This window comes from Octopus bimaculoides, chromosome 3, assembly GCF_046866305.1.
Source record: "Octopus bimaculoides isolate indiv1 chromosome 3, ASM4686630v1, whole genome shotgun sequence".
NCBI lineage: Eukaryota > Metazoa > Mollusca > Cephalopoda > Octopoda > Octopodidae > Octopus > Octopus bimaculoides.
This window is the reverse complement of record NC_142930.1, coordinates 133,483,981-133,504,690: the sequence shown is the minus strand read 5'-3', so window position 1 is coordinate 133,504,690 and position 20,710 is coordinate 133,483,981. Positions and strand designations below refer to the sequence as shown.

Sequence of the window (20,710 nt, the reverse complement as noted above, 5' to 3'; positions counted from 1 at the left end):
GCATTCCATTGTTACAAATGGTTGGACAGAGATCACAGTCTGAGTTAGTTCTTATTTGGAGTTATTGAAATCCAAACAAATTGGGAAGGACATCCCAACAGTCATACATTTAAATACTGGCATGGTTACTCTGACTGGATGCCCTTCCTAATGCCAACCACTATACAGAGTGTACTGGGTGCTTTTTACATGGCCCTGGCACTAGTGAGGTTGCCAAGTAACTAGCAAGACAAAAAAAGAAACCCCTCAACTGAGTGGGGTTATAGTAGAGAGGGAGGTGGCATGTGGGATATGAAAAAATAAAATAAATGGTTGTGTGTTATACTTACAATACGTGGATAAGGCACTCTGCCAAACGAATATATTTCCCACAATAATATACCAAAACTCCAGACATCTGATTTACTGGTGAAAACCTGTGAAGATAGAGAATCATAGTTGGAAGAAGGAAAAAATTCTTTGATCACTTCAAATGTGTCTTTGGAAATAATATTTAACTGTACATGTTATAGTTCATTTAGCTATGGAAGAAATAGTTGCCATGCCTTTTGTGCATGCTACAGGGTGATAGGTGGAGGCGAATGGCTTAGTGGTTAGGGGTGTCAGCATCATGATCATAAGATTGTGGTTTCGATTCCTGGACCAGGCGATGCATTGTGTTTTTGAGCAAAACACTTCATTTCATGTTGCTCCAGTTCATTCAGCTGATAAAAATGAGTAACGCTGCGATGGACTGGCGTCCCGTCCAGCTGGGGAACACATATGCCATAGAAACCAAGCCCATGAGCCTGGTTAGGCTTTAAAAGGGTGCATTTATTTTTACAGGGTGATAGACTGAATAACCGTATAGGAGCTGCTACTTCTCTTTTCTGACACAACTAAATCTGGAGTCAGAATTACAAATTGGTTTTACAAGTCCTTGCAGATTATGGAAATTTCATTTCTTCAGCTCTCTGTCTCTGTCTGTCTGTCTCTCTTTCTCTCTCTCTCACACACACACAATTGTCGTCGTTGTCATCATCGTCACCCTCAACATCAACTTGATAGGAGCTGGTGAGTCAGAGGAATGCACCAAGTTCCAATGTCTGCTTTGGTATGATTTCTATGGCTGGATGCCCTTCGTAGCACACACACCACACATGTTAGTTAACTTATTAACAGTTTAGGCTGGTGCATTGGGAAAATCATTAAAATGTCAGGCATAATCCCTTGGGATTTTTAGTTACAGCTCCTTATGTCATGAGTTCAAATCCAGCTGACTTTGACTAATTCTTCTAGCACTGGTAAAATAATTACCAATTATGTACTGGGCTTGATATTATTATTCTCTCTTCCACTAAATCAATAGAACTTGTAGCCCATTGATAGATATCTCCAGCTACCAAAAGGTCAAATAATCTACTATTATCTGCACTACAGCATTTATAGATTCTTTCTATAGATACAAAGCCTGAAATTTCGTGAGGAGGGGATTAGTGGATTACATCAACTCCAGGGCTCGACTGGTACTTATTTTATTGAACCCTAAAAGGATAAAAGGATGGAAATCAAAGTCGACCCTCAGATTGTAAAGTTAGAAGAAATATCGGTAAGCATTTTGTCCAGCACAGTAATGATTCTGCTAACTTGACACCTAAATTATAAATAAATTTTATTTATAAATAAAAGGTAGTAAATATTAAAACTGTATAGAAAGGAAAAGGCATTTTTCATCATGAAAAATTAGGTAATAAATTTGAAGAGATGTCTTATATTAGGCTCCAATTACAGGAAGGCAGATGAATCAACTGAAGAGGGAGGAGAAAAAGAAATAATTGATATAAACTGTTTTAAATCTTTCACAAGTCAAAGCAAAATTGATAAGGGATGGGGAAAATAAATCACAAATTTCACAACTTGCAAAGTAAACACAGCAATGTCACTTGACACACTACCACATGAAGATCATTGCTAGCTTTCACTGCACTCATAACTGTGTACTGCCATTTGTTGGCATGTTACAGAACTAGTCAAGGAACTTTTTCATACCACCTTGTAATTCAAGAGAACTACAAAAAGATTTTAACAACTGAAACATTTAATTGTTTGTTATCTGTTCCCATTTCTTCCTCCATTTTTTCCCTAGTTTCTAGTTGTGCTTTTGTTTTTGATTTATTCTTTGTATAACGGTTCTTAGATATCTTCCTCAGTCTGTTATGACTTATTAACTTTACGCAGACGTTTAAACTGACTGATTAAATAAATAACATGGCCAACAACATGTGTTTTAAAAATAAAATGATAAGACATTAAAAACTTACATTTTTTCGAATAGCTTCAGGTGCAGTCCATTTGATAGGGAAACGGCCCCCTTCCTGGCTAAATGACTCAAATTTGGCTAATCCAAAATCCGAAACCTAATGTGAATTAAAGAGAAATAAAAATAATCAGCATAAACTATACACAAACAACATAAATAAATAATGTTTTATTACCATCTTCATGAAAACTTATAAGAAATATTCAATAACAACACAAGAAATTCTTCTGTCAATTTGAATTAGACTTGATGTCTTTCAAAATTACTAACAGCTGGGGTAGCTGCTCTTTACAGGATTACTGAGGCTGTTGTGTTTATGCTCTCACCCATTCTTAAAATGCAAGTAGCATTAAGAAGATTTCTTTGGGGATCTCAGCAATACTCTCCTATTTGAAGAAACCTGGAGACATCAATACAAAAGAATAGTTTTTGATAAATATATAACACCAAAAATGTATTAATGTATGTATTTGTATACAAACCTATTTATAGTTCATATACCTAAGTAGAGACAAACAATTTACAGGTAGAAAAATTATAGGGTAGAGTCATTGAAGCATAGAATAGAATGCCTCACTGCATTTGTTCTAACTCTTTGCACTGAGATCAAACTGTGCTGAAGTCAACATAGGTTTTTTATCTTTCAGGCTTGATAAAAAAAAAAGTACCAATCCTGGGTAGTGGATAGGCAGTCCTGTCAGAATATGAAACAGGATGCTTTGCAATATTTGTTCTGGCTATTTGTTTTCCAAGTTCAAACCCCACCATGGCCTACTTGAAGTGGTGGTGAGACTTAATTTGTCAGTTTAACATCACCACATAACACCATGGCTGCATATGACACTCCATTCTGTTGCAAGATATGTTTCTACAGCTGGATGCCCTTCCTAACGCCAACCACTCTGAGAGTGTAGTGGGTGCTTTTTACATTCCACTGGCACAGAAGCCAGTCAGGTGGGCCTGGCATCGATTGTGTTTAGATAGTGCTTTTCACATGCCACCAGCATGGGACCAGTCAGGGGGCACTGGCATCGGCCACAATCAAGTAAAACTCCTGAAGGAAGTGCCTAACCATAACCAGAGTTAAAACAACTGAATATAAAAAAAAAAGAAAAAAGAAACTCACTTTAGCAGTACCATCTTCATGAACTAGAACATTTCGTGCAGCAAGATCCCGATGAACTAAATTCTTGGCTTCCAAATATGCCATTCCTGCACATGTATCTCTAATTGAGAAATAACAAAATAAGAAAAATTGTAAAAATGCACAATAGAAATAAATCTATCTCTATTAATACTATTAATACTTCTACATTTTTTTAAACCATTTTTATACAAAGTCAGATTGGTGTCTATTTTCCAGGTTAGTACTTAGAGTAATCAACCAAAACAGTAAGGGCTGACTTGATTGCATATCATCAATACTGTTGTGCTGTATCACTGGCAGAAAATAACTTCACTGTCAAGTCTTTGCATGATCTAGCCATCAACAATATCTTGATAAAAGTATCATCGAAAGGATTAATTTATTAGTTGACCATCGAAAAACAATCAGAGATATATATCTTCACCATTTATAACTTGTTATCTGCATTGTTGAACTACAATCTTTCCATAGGTCTGAAGGAAACAAGGGCCAACTCCTTTAAAATAAGACATGAAGATAAAACCTCAATAATCCAGTGAGTTTCAGAACATTACATGTTGTTATTACACCTAAGCAATGAATATAATGTGATTCATGGAGCTGTGAGACTTAGTGAATGATGTGTTTGCCAATATTTCTGTAACAAGATTTTTGGTCCCATACCAAACCCACAACTTTTAGGAAACTATTAGCAGGCACTGTTATTACATGTCCCACAAACATGTACTTGCAAGATGTATGAAACCTTTCCATCATCATCATTTAATGTCTGCCTTCCATACTAGCATGGGTGGAATAGTACCACAAGAGCTGGCCAGGCTGAAGCCTGCACCAGACTTCTGTGACTGTTTTGGCAGGATTTTTACAGCTGGATGCCCTTCCTAACACCAACCACTCATCAGTGGACTTATGGGTAAATCTGTTTTGTTCCAGAGACCTAAGTATAACTTTCAAGATTTGTAGAAAACAAAAGTCTTCTAACCAATATCAAGGCTAACTACACAAAGAATATTGTCGATCCTATATGAGAAAAAAGAAAAACAAGTTGTTAAATTACAAAATAATAAAGTAATTTATTAAGCATTCTTGATACAAACTTAGAAATCCACTTCTCAGATTGCAACTGAGATATGAATAGTTTTATCTGTAGCAAAAAAAAAAATTGTTACGAAACTTACGTTGCAAAGTTTATTTGGTCCCTCTTAGTGATAACACTTCTCCCTCGTGATCGAAGGTATTCGACAAGGTTTCCCTTTCCCATAAATTCAGTGACAAGAAAAATGTTTTCTCCAAGCACTACACCAATAAGCTGCACAAGATTTGGATGTCTCATTGACCTGTAATGAAGTTTAAAAAATTAAAATTCATTTGAATATAAAACTCAGTAAAATATTCCTCTTAATTTAATGATATAAGCCTGCTGCATCTCTTTCAATATTTGTTGTTCACAAGTTCAAGCACAATGAAATAGAATACCATTGGATGTAACTTTTAAGCAAGTGTTTTCTTTCCCTCCCATATGGTTATTGGTATGGAACTAGTGAAGTTAAGCAGATGGTGTCCTAGCAGAGGTGTATGGCTTAGTGGTAAGGGTTTTGGTCACGAGTTTTGATTCTTGATGGTCTGTTGTGTCCTTGAGCAAGACACTTTATTTCATGTTGCTCCAGTCCATTTAGCACCGATATTTCAAAGAACCAGCCTTGTCATTACACTCTGTGTCAAGCTGAATCTCCCTGAGAACTACATCGTGGGTACTATTCAAATGATTGTCACAAATGGTGAAGCTGAATTTTTTTTGTGCCATACCTTGTATAAATGTCCTACTGTAAAAAAAAATTCCATCAAAAAACTTTCATATGAAAAATGAAATTTATGAACTTTCTTCTTTAAACTTAATTATATTTTCTTTACCTCTCAAAAAGAAGAAAATGATGTATATATTTTTACACATGCATATGTATCTAGACAAATATGCATACATATATTTTTACATATGCATATGTATCTAGACAAATATACATACATAAATATTCAATAGATGAACTATATGTTATTTTGAGGCAAAAATGATGAAAATATTGCATTATCATCATTATTTAACATCCATCTTCCATGCTGGCATAAGTTGGATGGTTTGATAGGAGCAGGCAAACCAGAAAACTGTACCTGCTCCATCGTCTGCTTTGGCATGGTTTCTATGGTTGGATGCCCTTCCTAACACCAGCCACTTTACAGAGTGTACCGGGTGTTTTCTTTTTATGTAGCACTAGTGCCAATGGGGTTGCCAAGCAACTTGCAAGATAAAGATCCCTCAACTGAGAAAATACCGAAATGATAACTGAAGATGGAAGTAAATATTTTCCTACATACAAAATAATCTACATTTAATGAAGCAAAGGATTTGCAGTGTTTCTATTAAAAGCAGTTAATTTATGCAATCACTGCGGTTATAACACAGAAAGTATTTTGCCTTGTCCAGACTTCAATAACACTTCAACAAATGAGTTTCACATTTTTTATCACTATAAAAGTTTAAAAATACAACATAAAAATGGTTGTATTCAGTCATGTGAGACATGCAATTATGGTGGGAAAATAACTGCAGATCAAACACTTGAAATATAGGACAGAAAGAGAGATGTTGAAATTTTATAACTACATAAAAAATTCATGTAAGAAATATGACCTTAAAACAACCTGTGGATTATACAAGTTAATTTGAAGATGGGAAATGTTTAAGTTAATTCATTTTGTGGAGTTATACCACGTAGACTGCATACGTAAAGAAATTAACTTTAGTATTGCATACATATTAAAGACATGACCTGAATGTATCATGTTATTTCATAGAGAGTTGTTTAGAATTTTGATAAACAGTGGAGGCAAAAATAGTAAAAAGTAAAGCTTTGAATGAACCTTGTTTTACACATACACACAAAGATACATACATATGTAAATTATATTTAACTTTTCATGTTAATATCAATGGACTGGTTGACACAAATTTAGTCATTTGTATATTGTTGGAATAGTTGGTGCTATTAAATTAGACATGGCCTGAGCCAACTTTGGCTGAAACTTATCTAAGTAATCTAAATGACTCTCCTGCTATTAACCAGTCAAGCATGAAAAGGTAAATGGAAGAATTTGACACCTACAAAGATTCATGCAAGTTTGTGTAATGAGAATGTACAACTTCCTTAATGTAATCCTTAATTAGGAAATCTATTTATCCTCATCATTTAATATCCACTTTCCATGCTAACAAGGGGTGGATGGTATGACAGGAGGTTGCAAGCAGGAGAGCTGCACTAAGCACCAATTGCTAGTTTTAACATGATTTCTGCAGTTGGATGCCCTTCCTAACGCTAACAACTTTAAGGAATGTACTGAATGCTTTTAACATGGCACCAGTACAATGCACATTCCTATGTTAAAAAAAAAAAACAACCCAATTCATGCATTAACTAAAAAGTACAGAGGAACAGTTAGAGACTAATGAGTTTTTTTGCACCATACCCATGAAACCATTTTTTTTTTACAACAACATACTATACACTAACATGTACAAGAGCCTGGCATTGAGACAATTGGTGTTAATTTTAATTTACAGCTCAGCAGTCAGAGATCAATAAAAGTAAAAATCAATGAAAATAATAAGCTGAGATGATTTCTCTCTCTCTTGTTATTTTAAATGAAATGTTATTGATTGAATTACTCTGTTTTGATCTTAACCAGCCTTTGATGCCTAACTCTAAAACACCTTTACATAAATTCACAACAACCGACTAAAGTGTTTGCATAAGCTTAATGCTATTTGATAAACTGTTTTCATTCAAGTTCTTGTTCAAAACAAGCGGCAGTTTATCACAAACACAATTCCTTTTGTTTTACAAACTGACTTTCTCTTAATCACACAGATATAGTAATGTTGTGAAAGTACATGGGTTAGTGGTTAGGGTATTTGGCTAATGGTTGTAAGGTTGTGAGTTTGATTCCCGGTGGTACGTTGTGTCCTTGAGCAAGACACTTCATTTCACATTGCTCCAGTCCACTCAGCTGACAAAAATATTTAGTAACTATATTTCAAAGGGCCAGTTTTATCACATTCTGTGGAATGCTCAGCCATTTGCAAGTTAATTCCATGAGTAGGCTGTTCTGTTGACCAGAACAACTGGAACCCTCATTGTCATAACCAGTGGAGTGCCAGTTAGTAATGGTGTATCTAACTCTTTTGCAACAAACTTGCCTAAAACCACCCCTGGTTCTATCACAGAAGCTTCCTGTTTTAAAGTGATTGAAATTTAAACTTTCCATCAAAACTGCATTTTAATTTACTTCCCAAATACCAATATAACAAAATTATTTTACTAAATTCTTCCTTATTTTTAAAATTAAAATGAAACAGAAGCAGAGTATTTCAATAGAAATATGGTAACAAATGAGATACCAGTCACAATCATCATCATCTTCATTTAACGTCCGTTTTCCATGCTGGCATGGGTTGAATGATTTGACTGAGGACTAGCAAGCCAGTAGGCTGCACCATGCTCTAATCTGATCTGGCAAAGTTTCTATAGCTGGACGCCCTTCCTAACACCAACCACTCTGAGAGTGTAGTGGGTGCTTTTTACGTGCCACTGGCAAGGGGGCCAGTCAAGCGGCACTGGTAACGACTGCACTCGAATGGTGCTTTTTACGTGCCACTGGCACAGGAGCCAGTCAGGCGACATATTTTCTGATTGCTGCTGTTCTTGCTTTTGTTATTTAGTTCCAGGTCAGCTCTGTGATGAAACACTGTCTATCCCATCTTTCTGTATATGAAGGACCACATGTTCAATGTGTCCTTTTTTTAAGATGTTAGAATGTGATTTGAGAGAATTAGGGTTCTATTTTTAGAAAATCAAGCAATGACTTGGAGGCTTCCACATTGGCTCGCCTATGCTGTTTGTGTCATAGGTAACTTTACAGTACAAGAAGGTGTTCTTATATCATTATTCACTGCTTGTTAATGGCTGTTGCATGTCTTGAGAACTTTTCACTCTCCAAGTTCTGAGTTGCTCCTTTACTCTTGCAGTCATCTTCATGCATTTCATAGATTTCAGCCACACTACACTTCAACATTTATGCAAGGTCGTGTTATCATCACAATATTGCTGTCATCAACAAGGATAACTGATAAGCTCTCAAGAGAGCTGAACAGCAGAAGGTCTTCAGAGAAGAAACCCACCTCAGGAAAATGTTTTGACCCTTAATTTCTTACACTTTAAGAGGACTGGGCCACATCTAAGTCATGACTCCTGAGTGCCCTTCTGCTGACACGTTTTAGCCACTTGGGTATCAGAGACCTGTGCATTTAAACTGCCTGGAGATTTCACTTAGTTGTGACTACCCTTCATAGAATCAGCTTTCAAACTTATACTTAAAGAATAAAATAACATTGGTTGTCATGGTAGCAGTAAAACATCAATACTATCACAATGAAGGAAAAAGGTAAACTTAAGCCAAACAAACAAAAAAATGTTAAATAACTTACGTCATCACGGATGCTTCTTTAAGAAAAGTCTGCGCTGCTCTGTTCCTGTCTTTTAGTTGTTTCACAGCAACCAGCTGTTGGTTGTAGCAGCCTTTATATACATCTGTTAGTAAAATTAACAAAAGTGAAATATGAATAAATTGTTGCTTCATTATTTACATTTCATGGATATTTGTCCTCATCAAGATGAGGACAAATATCCGTCAAATGTAAATAATGTACATAATTCCTCATCTCTTAAATATAGAACTGAAATTGTTGTTTGATAAAAAGAAACTCTATGATAATGACCCAAAAGAGCGTCGTTACATTTTAATTAAAATTTCTATATCCTAATGGCTCTCTTAGCTTTACAATTCTACTAATTCACATCCCAAAAAATACATTACAAATTGGATTTAAAGCATCCTCATTACACTTTAACGTCTGTTTTTCATGCTGGCATGGGTTGGATGGTTTGACAGGAGCTGGTAAGGAGAGGGGCAGCACCAAGCTCCACTGTCTGTTCTAGCATGGTTTTGATGGTTAGATGCCCTTCCTAATACCAATTACTTTAGAGTGTACTGAATGCTTTTTATGTGGCATCAGCACCAATTCTTTTTACACGGTACCAGATGTTAATTCAGTTAACTATACCTCTCCTTAAAAAAAATATTCATTAATATTTTTATTTAACAAAAATCTGCAAAACACAGATATGCAGCTTTAGGTTTTTTTTTTTGTATTTCAAACACAGACATCATTATCATCATCATCAATGGTGTCCTTTTATACCTGCTTTCCGTGCAGGTATATATTGAACAGAAAGCGAAATCGTGATGGCACCAGTACCAGTAAATCACTAAGAGCACCGTCTGAGCATGATCGTTGCCATAGTACCAGCTGTCTGGTTTTCGTGCCAGTGGCACGTAAATAGCACCATTTGAGCGTGACCTTACCAACGTTGCCTTCCTGGCACTTGTGCCAGTGGCACGTGAAAAGACATTTGAGCGAGTTCATTACCAGTACTGCTGGACTGGCTCCTGTGCAGGTAGCACATAAAATACACCATTTTGAGCTTGGCCGTTGCCAGTAACTCCTGACTGGCCTTCGTGCAGGTGACACGTAAAAGCACCTACTACACTCTCTGAGTGGTTGGCGTTAGGAAGGGCATCCAGCTGTAGAAACTCTGCCAAATCAGATTGGAGCCTGGTGTAGCCATCTGGTTTCACCAGTCCTCAGTCAAATCGTCCAACCCATGCTAGCATGGAAAGCAGACGTTAAACGATGATGATGATGAAGATGATGATTGTTATAGTTGGAACCAGCACATATTATTTTTAAGCTGATATCCTGGGTTTCTGTGATGGATATGTTCTCCACAGGATGTAATGTGAAATGAAGTGTGTTGCTCAAGAACACAATGCATTGCCTAGTCCAGGAATCAAAACCACAATCTTATGACCATGAGTCCAATGCCCTGATCACTAAGCTTTGCATCTCCACTATTTGGGGGTTACCTAGCCAGAGGTTCACATCTCATTTGTTATTCATTTTTCATCTGGTTCCTATGGCTGGATGCCCTCCTCAACACCAACCAGTTTACAGAGCACACATTTTTTTTTATGGTAACAGTATCAGAAGGGTATCATGTTCTCAATAATATTAAAGGATCTTCAAAACCTTATAATTTACAGAATATAAAATTGAGAGACAACATTATAAAATGTCTCGCTTTTAAAATTAAAGCACAAAGTGAAAAAAAAAGAAAAAAAGAAAAAGACATCTATTCTGTATAAAGCATTTAAAATAGAGAAAATTTCCCAACTGTATTGTAACAAAAAAAAAAAAAAATAGACACAGGCATGACAGTGAGGTTAGGAAATTCAGTTTGCAACCACATGGCTGTAGGTTCAATCCCACTGTGCTGCACTTTGGGCAAGAGTTTTCTATTATAGCTTGGGACTGACAAATGCCTTGTGAATGAATTTGGTAAATGGAAACTGTGTAGAAGTCTGCTGTATATATCCATGTGTTTGTGTCCTTGCCTGTGTTTTCCCCCTCACCACTCAACAACAGAAGTTGGTTTGTTCACACGCCCATAACTTAGTGGTTTGGGCAAAGAGACCAATAAAATAAGTACCAGACTTGAAACAGGTCCTGGAGAATAATCTGTTCAACTAAAATCATTCAAGGCATTACTTCAGCATAGCTGCAGTCCAGTGACTGAAACAAGTAAAATATAGAATTTTTTTTTTTTTTTCTATTTTCGAAGAGACACAGGTTTTCACTTAAAAAAGAAAAATGTTATAGTTAGTGGCTAACAGAACATGGAAATAATACTAACTTTAAAACTAATACTTACCACCAAATTCTCCTTTACCAATAGGTTCTTTAATTTCAAGGTATTCAGCATTAATTACCCAGCCACCTCTTTCAAAATCCTTAAAATCAACTGTTGTGAAATTATTACCGGTTTTCCAAAGTGGTTTAGAAAGTCTTGTACACAAGCCATCAGCATCTTTCTCATAGTGCTGCAACATCAGAAATAGCAAGCATAAATAACACATCTGCTACACTGTAACAAACTTTACATGGATTATATGTTCTATAAAGAATTTACATCATTTAGCTATTATTTATATGTATTGAATTATTAAAGAATTTAAAAGCGACATCTGCAGAATCATGCAAAATTCCCATATTAAGAATTTAAAACAGATATTAACATAATATAAGGAAGTATATTTTTCAGATAATTTACATTTGAAAATGAAAATTTTAAAAAATTCTATGCATGGAATAAAATTGCTATTTTGAAACTATAGGTAAAACAGTTTGTTTTTAAAAAAAAGGCAATTTATAAGTTATATTCACAAACATTTTTTTTAACTAAATCGAAATTTCTCAGAAAATAATTATTAGAGTTACAGTATTGTACAGAGTTACAGAGCTGCATTGACTAAGAATGTAAAGTATTGAACATCTTGATATAGCAAGCATCAAGGCCCATGATTATTATATTACATTATAACCTGTCTGTTATGTTTTCATGGAGATAATCTTTTACTTGTTTCAGTCATTGGACTGCAGCCAAGCTGGGGCACTGCTTTGAAGGGTCTTAGGCAAATGAATCGCCCTGGTATTTATTCTGTCAGTCTCTTTAGCTGAACTGCTAAGTTATGGGAATGTAAAGAAACCAACACCAGTTGTCAAGCAGTAGTGGAGGTCAAACACAAAGACACACGCACATATATACATACATATATACATACACACACAAGTAACAAAAATGTACACCTGTCAATTCATTACAGCCATTTCAAGCGACTCCTTAAATTGATTAAAGGAAACATTACATCCTTTGAAAGAAACTGTTCTTGTCAGATGACTGCATAGACTTCAAACATAAACCATTTCCTTAACATATTCACATCTGTGGCAGACATGACAAAAGAAACAATGTCAATATTTTGAGTTTCTGTGATGTTAAAATGTTAAGGAAATGGTTATATCCTTTATGTTTGAAATCTATGTGATCATCTGACCAAAATGGTTTCTTTCAAATGATGCAATGTTTTCATTAATCAATTAAAGGAGTCGCTTGAAACAGCCGTAATGAATTGACACCTGTATATCTTTCTTACTCATTTATATTTTATTCGCCTAACTTGGAATCTGCACTTCAGAAATGCTATAGAAAGTACCTTTATAAAAAGTACATGTCTGAATTAAGAGTGGATACCTTCACTTAGCTGGGGTGTATTGTCTGCACATATGGCAAGAATGTCAGGTACAAACACCCCTGCACGAAGTCTTGATATTCAATATTTAATTAATATTGTTTTGGTGTGCAACCTAGCAAGATGCTTCAATTTAAGTATCTAATTCAACAGAATCTTAATTATACACACACACACACACGCACATGAAAGGCTTCTTTCAGTTACAGTCTACTGAATCCACTCACAAGGCTTTGGTTGGCCCATGGCTTTGGTATAAAACATTGCCTAAGGTGCTATGCAGTGGGACTGAACCTAAAACCATGTAGTTGGAAGGGGAACTAAATACCACACAGCTATACTTGGGTGTATTGATATTAAACCCTATTTTAATCAATTCAATTGTATAGATAGAAAGTTTTAATATAAAGTTTACTACATAAAAGATTCAAACTGAGGAGAAACTAATGACAAATGAAGTGATACAGTTTTCTTACTCTTGAATATTTTCAGTGAGAAATTAATTGCAGAACAGAACTGTTAAGCATATTCGTATTTTAAGTTCAGACTGATATTACACAGCTGTCCAAATGTAGAATTGTCAGAAACTTTTTGGAAACATTTGAAATTACATTATATAGGGATCATTAAATTATAATAGATTTTGATGTACTAAGCCAGTAGTTCCCAACATGTGGTCTGCAGACCCCTGGTGGTCCACAAAGGTAGTACTGAAGGTCTATGAAGATGTTAAGCTGACAGACCTTTCGATATTTTGGGGGTCTGTGGGAAAACTCATTTAAATAAAAGGGGTTCTTGGTAGTGAAAAGGTTAGAAACCACTGTACTAAGCAGTGTACTTCAGATACTGTAATTGTATTAGAGAGTATTTCTGCTGTACTAAAAATGGTTTCAAGTTTTGGCGCAAAGCCAGCAATTTTGGGAGGATGGAGAGCTAAATCAATTACATTGATCCCCAGGGCTGAACTGGTATTTATTTTACTGATTCCGAAAGGATGAACAGTAAAGTCAACCTCAAGAGAATTCAAACTCAGAGCATAAAGATGAACGAGATGCTTCTTAGCATTTTGCCTGGCATGGTGATGATTCTGTCGGCTCCTCACCTGCTCCTGCTGTCATAACAACACACGATTTTAAACAACATTGCATGGACAATTGAGTGAAATGTCAACTAATGACATTACAAACTCTATGAGGTCAGAAAAAAAATATGGGGTTGATTCTTTGTTTTTCTTTTTTTTTCTTTTTTTGCCCAGATGGAAACATGGCTACATGGTTAAGAAGCTCACTTTACAACCACATGGTTTTGGGTTCAGTCTCATTGCGTGGCACCAGGGGCAAATATTTTCTACTATAGTCCCTGGTTGGCCAATGCCTTGTGAGTGAACCTGGCAGATGAAAACAGTGTGGAAGCCTGTTGTGTGTGCGTGTTCCACCACAGCTTGAAAACAACTGTTGGTTGGTTTATGCTCTCATAACTTAGCAGTTCGGCAAAAGAGACCAACAGAGTAAATACTAAACCTAAAAACAATAAATACTAGAGTTGATTTGTTCAACTAAACCCTTCAAGGTGGTGCTCCAGCATGGTTGCAGTCCAATGACTGAAACAAGATAAAAGACAAAGAAATGGTATAGATATTGGCTTATATATTTGTCCATTATATTCAATCACACAGTTTCAGTTACAAAGTTGTCCTGCTACAACAGATCTAGAGTACATTAACAATAACTTTAGTTCTTCTCTAATGATTGAACTAATCTTTGTTTTAAAAGATAAGCGAAAGAATTTTTGAAATTTTTCAAGAAATTTATACTTGAAATTTTCAATTTGCTACACATCCATCACCATTATGTGTACAAACCATGATGTGATTTGGAAGTTCTAGAAATACATTTTGCAGCTAATTTTCATGTATAGCTGGAATTGCATCAGTTATCAAGTAACCGCTTTCACTAATTGACTTCAAACAGGATTCACAACAATAATTGAATTACAATTTTGATCAATTATTGGAGTTACCTCCCTTGCTTATTTATAGATTTTTATAAATGCCTACAGGGAGCTGTTGACTAGTTGCTCAAATAATCTTAGAAGCTCAAATATTTTCAATACATATATCACAATATGCCAGGCTTATTTAGTATGCCAAATTCCTCCCTGAAGTTTTTTTTAAAAAAAATCTATAATGTGGTTTACATATACATATATATATATAGATTCAAGGTTGAATATGGTACTTATGCGTAGGCACCCGAATATCGTATCCCAAAAGGATAGGTGATCAAAATCAAAAAACAAGCAACACGGATTTCAAAGGTGATTGCAGTACGCACGTTTCATGCTACTCCAATTTATTTAAGTAATGCGAGCATTACATTAAATGCAATATGAAGAGCAATCTTCAGCTGCACGAAAATGCAGAAAATTACTGTAGAAAAGACATATCTACATGTATATACTCGCAGAGACACACACACATCATCATTTCACATCTACTTGCCATGCTGGTATGAGTTGGATACTTTGTCATAAGCTAATAAGTTAGTTTTTATCCAAAGTCAACACCTCATCTAAATGGTTCAAAAAACCAGGTCTTGTTCATATGCTCCATTTTTGGTATGATTTCTATATTTGGATGCTCTTTTTAACAGCATATGATGAGAGAGTGCAGAATGATAGGGATTGTGATTGGAGGGCATTGAATATGAATATGGGTGGCATGGTACAGTGATAGAGAGATGAAAGGATATCAAATGGGTGAGAGCAGGAAGCAGATGATGACTTAACAGGAACATAATGGGTGTCCCATGTCTTCCCAAGTTTCCCATTTCCACAGGTTCCACTCACTTTAGGTATCTGTTACTTCTTCATGCAGCTGTCAGTTTTTGTACATATCACACAGTCATACTAGTGTAGCCTTGTCGTTTGCACATTACATATAATTCTCCTTATATCCAGTTTCTCTCTCCGCTCATTTGTATAACAACGTTCATGCACACAGACATGACACATCCATCAAAGCGTGTTTAACTAATTTCTTTCCAGCCTTCACGTATTCTCCGCATTCAAAGTTGTTGTTTTGCTACCATGTAGTATCACACTTCATACACAGGCATCATGAAATAACTCAGCATTTGGAGAGAAGTAACTCTCTTATCAGACTTCTACTTATTTCTTGCTCTGGCAGATGCACTTGTGGAAAAAACACTCACCTCCACTGCTAATTAGGTCAACTAGGTAACAAAAGTCATCAACTACTTAGCATTTGAAGGAATTTATCTTATACTAGCAGAAATACCTGGCGTTGCCAGGGTTAGGGATTCACACAGACAGACAGACAGACACACACACACACATTCCCAATACATGTAGGATTCCTCACCATACAGGTGACAGGCACAGCTGTAAGATGCATTATGGATCTATAGCAATTGGAAGGGCATGACCCAATTGAAATAACAATGTGTGACGTTTGGAGTAAAGGGAAATGAAAGTGTCGCCTCTGGAGTTTGCAAATGACCACTATACCGATAGGTAACTGTGCAGACAAAATTTACAATCGATAAATGTCTTAGAACAACCAGTCTCTCATCTGAGAAGGCCTTGAAATCAATGTTACCAACTGGGGACTATGTGTGTCGCAGTGATAATAAAAAGACTGAAAGGAGGTCTGCAACGAAATAATTTTACTCAACACTTTGCAAGTGAATCAGTGGAGGCAAAGATGCGTCTCATTTACTTGACAATTTATGCACCACGTTGCAGAAATCACAATGTAAGTATATCTGAAAGGGTAGTCTTACACTGTTGTACCGTTGAATTACAAATAATGCTCATCTGTTATGTTCGGGTTAAAATTTCATCAACATCAAAAATATATGAATTTTCATGGGAGTTATGGCCGTTATGCATAGAATATAATTTCCAAATTTCATAAAGATCCATTCAGTACTTTTGACATAGTTTTGGATAAGAAAACAAATGACTAATGTGTGTGTTTGTGTGCATGTGTATGTGTGTGTGATGGGTGTATATATGTATAGATATCTGTATGCATGTATATATATGTATATATTACATGTACATCTATATATATATATACATCTACACATATGTATACATATACATGTATGCATATAGATCTATATCTATATATATATATCTATACATATACGTGTACATATACATCTATATGTATACATATACATCTCTCTCTCTCTCTTTCACTCTTTCTTTCTCTCTGAAAGTATCTGTCATTACAGTATCGAAATGTGATTGTTTCAGTTGGTGGAATAACGTGTACATATACATCTATATGTATACATATACATCTCTCTCTCTCTCTTTCTGTCTTTCTCTCTCTCTGAAAGTATCTGTCATTACAGTATCGAAATGTGATTGTTTTAGTTAGTGGAATAGTTTCATTTTTAAAGTGAAAGTATTTGACATGAGTGTTTTTGTTTCACTTTTGACACGTAATACTTAAATAGTGGAGGAGATATTATGTTGCCGTGGGCTTGAACTCTGCAAGTTAAAAATTTTTTTTGACTAAAACATAACTGGAACCCTAAGTAAGGCATCTGTAAAATTTGAATGAAATTGGTTGCGTAGTTCTCGAGTTTTAGGGATTCACACACACACACACACACACACACACACACAGACAGACAGACACACATTCTCATTTTTATATATATAGAAGATGAATATTGACTTCTCCTTACTTATGCCCATCTGTCACATATGCACTATTATCTTCCTTTTCAAGCATGCATACACTTGTAGTTTACAACAGATTGGGTTCACCATACAAAATTTCTGCCTATTCCTTTTCCACATAGAACATGGCCATTTCTTTCTATGGTTGTAAGTCTAGTTTTTGCCAGGTCTATTTTGAAGATTCTCTCTTCTAAATTTCAATTTGAAATTTTCTCTTTAAAATCTTGGACTATTTCAGCTGAGAAAACGTGACCATTGACATACAGGAGTTTTTCCCCACAGATGTCAGGTTTTAAATACATCTGTCATAGCCTGGAGAATTATACTAAACAGAAGGAGCTGATTCCTGACATACACCAGAGTAAGTTAAGGTGATGCCATTGCATTAGTTTGAATACTTGTTCACTTGCTTGTGCACACACCAATTCAACTGACTTCGATCTCTTGCAACAAACTTTAATCAACCTACATTGTTTGTTCAACCCTTTAAATTCTTTTTATTGATATTTGTGTCAGAAGTAATACAACTACTTTTTGCTGACACAGAACATCTCTCCTTTACTCAGATTTTAGTGTTGAATTTATATATATAAGATGTACTCCAAAAAGTTATAAAGGAATTACGCTGGATATTAAACTTGAGATTTTACAAAGGTTTTATGCAGGAGAAAATTCAGCCATATTGTAAAAATATCTACAGTAGGAACAACATGACATCACCATCATCATTTAATGTTTATTTTCCGTGTTGGCAAAGGTCAGATGGTTTGACAGGATTCAGCAAGCTGCAGGGCTGTGTTGCACTCCAATGTCAGTTCTGCATTGGTTTCTATGGCTGGATGCCCTTCCTAACACCAACCACTTTACAGAATGTACTGGGTGCTTTTTTTTTTATGTCACTGGCACTGGTGAGTACTCAAGTTGTTGCTCTGTTACATGTATAGAAATTGTTTAATCATAGATTTGATATGATGCTTGATACAGGACGTATAAATTTGTGGCTTGATAATCAAACTGTGCCAATAAAGATGGTGGTCATTCAACAGAAAGCTGAAATTTCATGTGATGATTTTCAGAGATTAGATGCAATTTATGATGCAAAACATTTTAAGAGTTGCCCTATTTCGCATGACATTAACATGACTGGTGAAGCTACTAATGCTGATGCTAAGGATTCAATTAATTAGTCTGAGGAGATGAAGATATTTATTGCTCAAGAAGACCATATAATTAACAGTGAGGATGTGTGTTCTGAAAGTATATAGCTAGAGTTAAGGGTTGGGAAGTGAGAAAGGTGTTCATGCTTAATATGCAGTAAAGTAATGGGGTTGGAATTCTATATAGTGTACACACTATAAGCTATGACATGTAAGAGGTATAGGGAGATCACAGGTAGGGTGACAGGGAAAGCAGGTTACATCTAGGGCTAGTAGCAGTAACAATACGTATCAGAGAAATATCTTCAAATATTGGGAGAATCCTCTAAAATTGGTTGCTAGCCTTTGTTACTAGGTGACTAATTAACAATGGATGTAGAAATGTTAAAAAAAAAATAGCAGGAAAAGTAAGAATGGAGTAGAAAATGGTAAGGGAGCTAGTTTTGATGGCAATAAAGGATTTCTCTCTTGAGATTGAAATGCAGATTATATGATGCTTGTGTGCCGGGTGCATTGCTGTATGGTAATGAAACCGGGGCCTTGAATATGGAAGATTTACAAGGGCTGAAAAGAAATAAAGCAAGCATATTTAAATGTATGATAGGGCACAAATGAGTTGAGAGAAAAAACTGGATATAAGAAGAATCAGACGTTGTGTGCAAGAGGGACAATAAAGTTGCTACAGGTATAGAATGCATATAGGGGATGTTAGTTGTATAAAGAAGTGCTGAGTACTACAAGAAGATAGAACATGTGGAAGCAGATCAAGGAGGAGATGGGACAAATTGGTGAAGACTCCTTTCAAGAAGCTGAACTTTATCAAGAAAATTGCAACTTATAAATAAGTATGACTAAGTGAAACACCATTTTCAAGTGGACCCACTCAGCCTACCCCAGCATGGAAAACCAGATGAAAAAATGTAGACATTTTACATACAAACATACATACATATACTGATCTTTGCTTTTCTTATCTACCACCCATTCCCTATCCTATCACATTAACTGTGTAACAAGAAATGGTATAGCATTGGATCTGCCTTCACTCAATCATCCTCTTATCATGAATCTTCTCTATCGCTAACCATAACTTTTTCTCATCAGACTCACTCCCTTAGCAGTCAATCTTTATTACTAACCATCACTCTCTCTTGGAGTACCTCCTTATCTACCACTCATTACTCTCACTTCCAGTACACACTCTTCTATACTCATGTTTCTCTCCTATTACTCTCACTTCCACACTTGCTGTTTTCTATCCAATGTTCTTATCAACAACCACCTTGTAGATGGCTGCAGCCCTTTGTTCTTAACATTCTGGCTCTCTTCCATTACTCTACTATATGCCTGCCCTGGTTTCTTTTCACTACTATCTTCTTCAGATGTCTGACTGTGGCTCTGCCATAAAGTATATCATATCTTTGGGCTTGGAATTTGGTAACTGAAAAATTTTTGTCATTTGTTTTGATGTAGGTTTATCCAGGTCTTTATTCCGTAGCCAATAGAATGTTTAAGCTCTAATTGGAAATATTAGCAACTATCCTATAGAGATCACGTTTTCTTTTAGGTATGGGATTAAAAAAATATTGTTCTTATTTGCAAATCATCATCATCAACTGTGAAGGTGCATAGCTTATTGGTTAGGGAATTTGGATCACGATCATAAAGTTGAGAGTTCAATTCCCAATGATGCTTTGTGTCCTTGAGCAAGACATTTTATTTTATGTTGCTCCAGTCCACTCAGCTGGCAAAAATGAGCTGCACCTGTATTTCAAAGAGCCAGCCTTGTCACACTTGTATCATGTTGAATCTTCCTGAGAACTGCATTAAGGGTGGAGTGCTCAGCCACATGCCCGTTAATTTCATGAGCAGGTTGTGCTGTTGATCGGATCAACTGGAACCCTCATCATCATTTAGCATACGTTTCAAACTGGCACAGAGAGAGCAAAACATTTGGCAGTATACAATAGTGACTATTTTGAGGTTTTGCAGAGATTTCAAAACCAAAGTTTAGTCCAATCTTTCCAAATGTGATGACTGTATATATATATGTCCCTTCTTCATACTAGAGAAGAGGAATTCCTACCTAGGACACTTATTTCTGCCCCTCTGTTACACATTAACCTTTCA

At 35.7% G+C, this 20,710-nt stretch overlaps 1 protein-coding gene across 34 annotated transcripts in view; it reads right to left on the bottom strand.

The window, feature by feature from the left end:
• LOC106877319 (tyrosine-protein kinase CSK) overlaps positions 1–20,710 on the bottom strand; it is a 354,354-nt gene that overhangs the window by 3,146 nt on the left and 330,498 nt on the right. For all 34 annotated transcript variants that reach the window (XM_089349669.1, XM_089349666.1, XM_089349674.1 and 31 more), the window contains 6 exons: positions 11,327–11,495; positions 8,983–9,085; positions 4,625–4,783; positions 3,426–3,525; positions 2,301–2,396; positions 330–416 (listed from right to left, as the gene is read on the bottom strand). In XM_089349669.1, the coding sequence (XP_089205795.1) occupies positions 330–416; positions 2,301–2,396; positions 3,426–3,525; positions 4,625–4,783; positions 8,983–9,085; positions 11,327–11,495 (714 nt within the window). The remainder of the gene's footprint in view (positions 1–329; positions 417–2,300; positions 2,397–3,425; positions 3,526–4,624; positions 4,784–8,982; positions 9,086–11,326; positions 11,496–20,710) is intronic.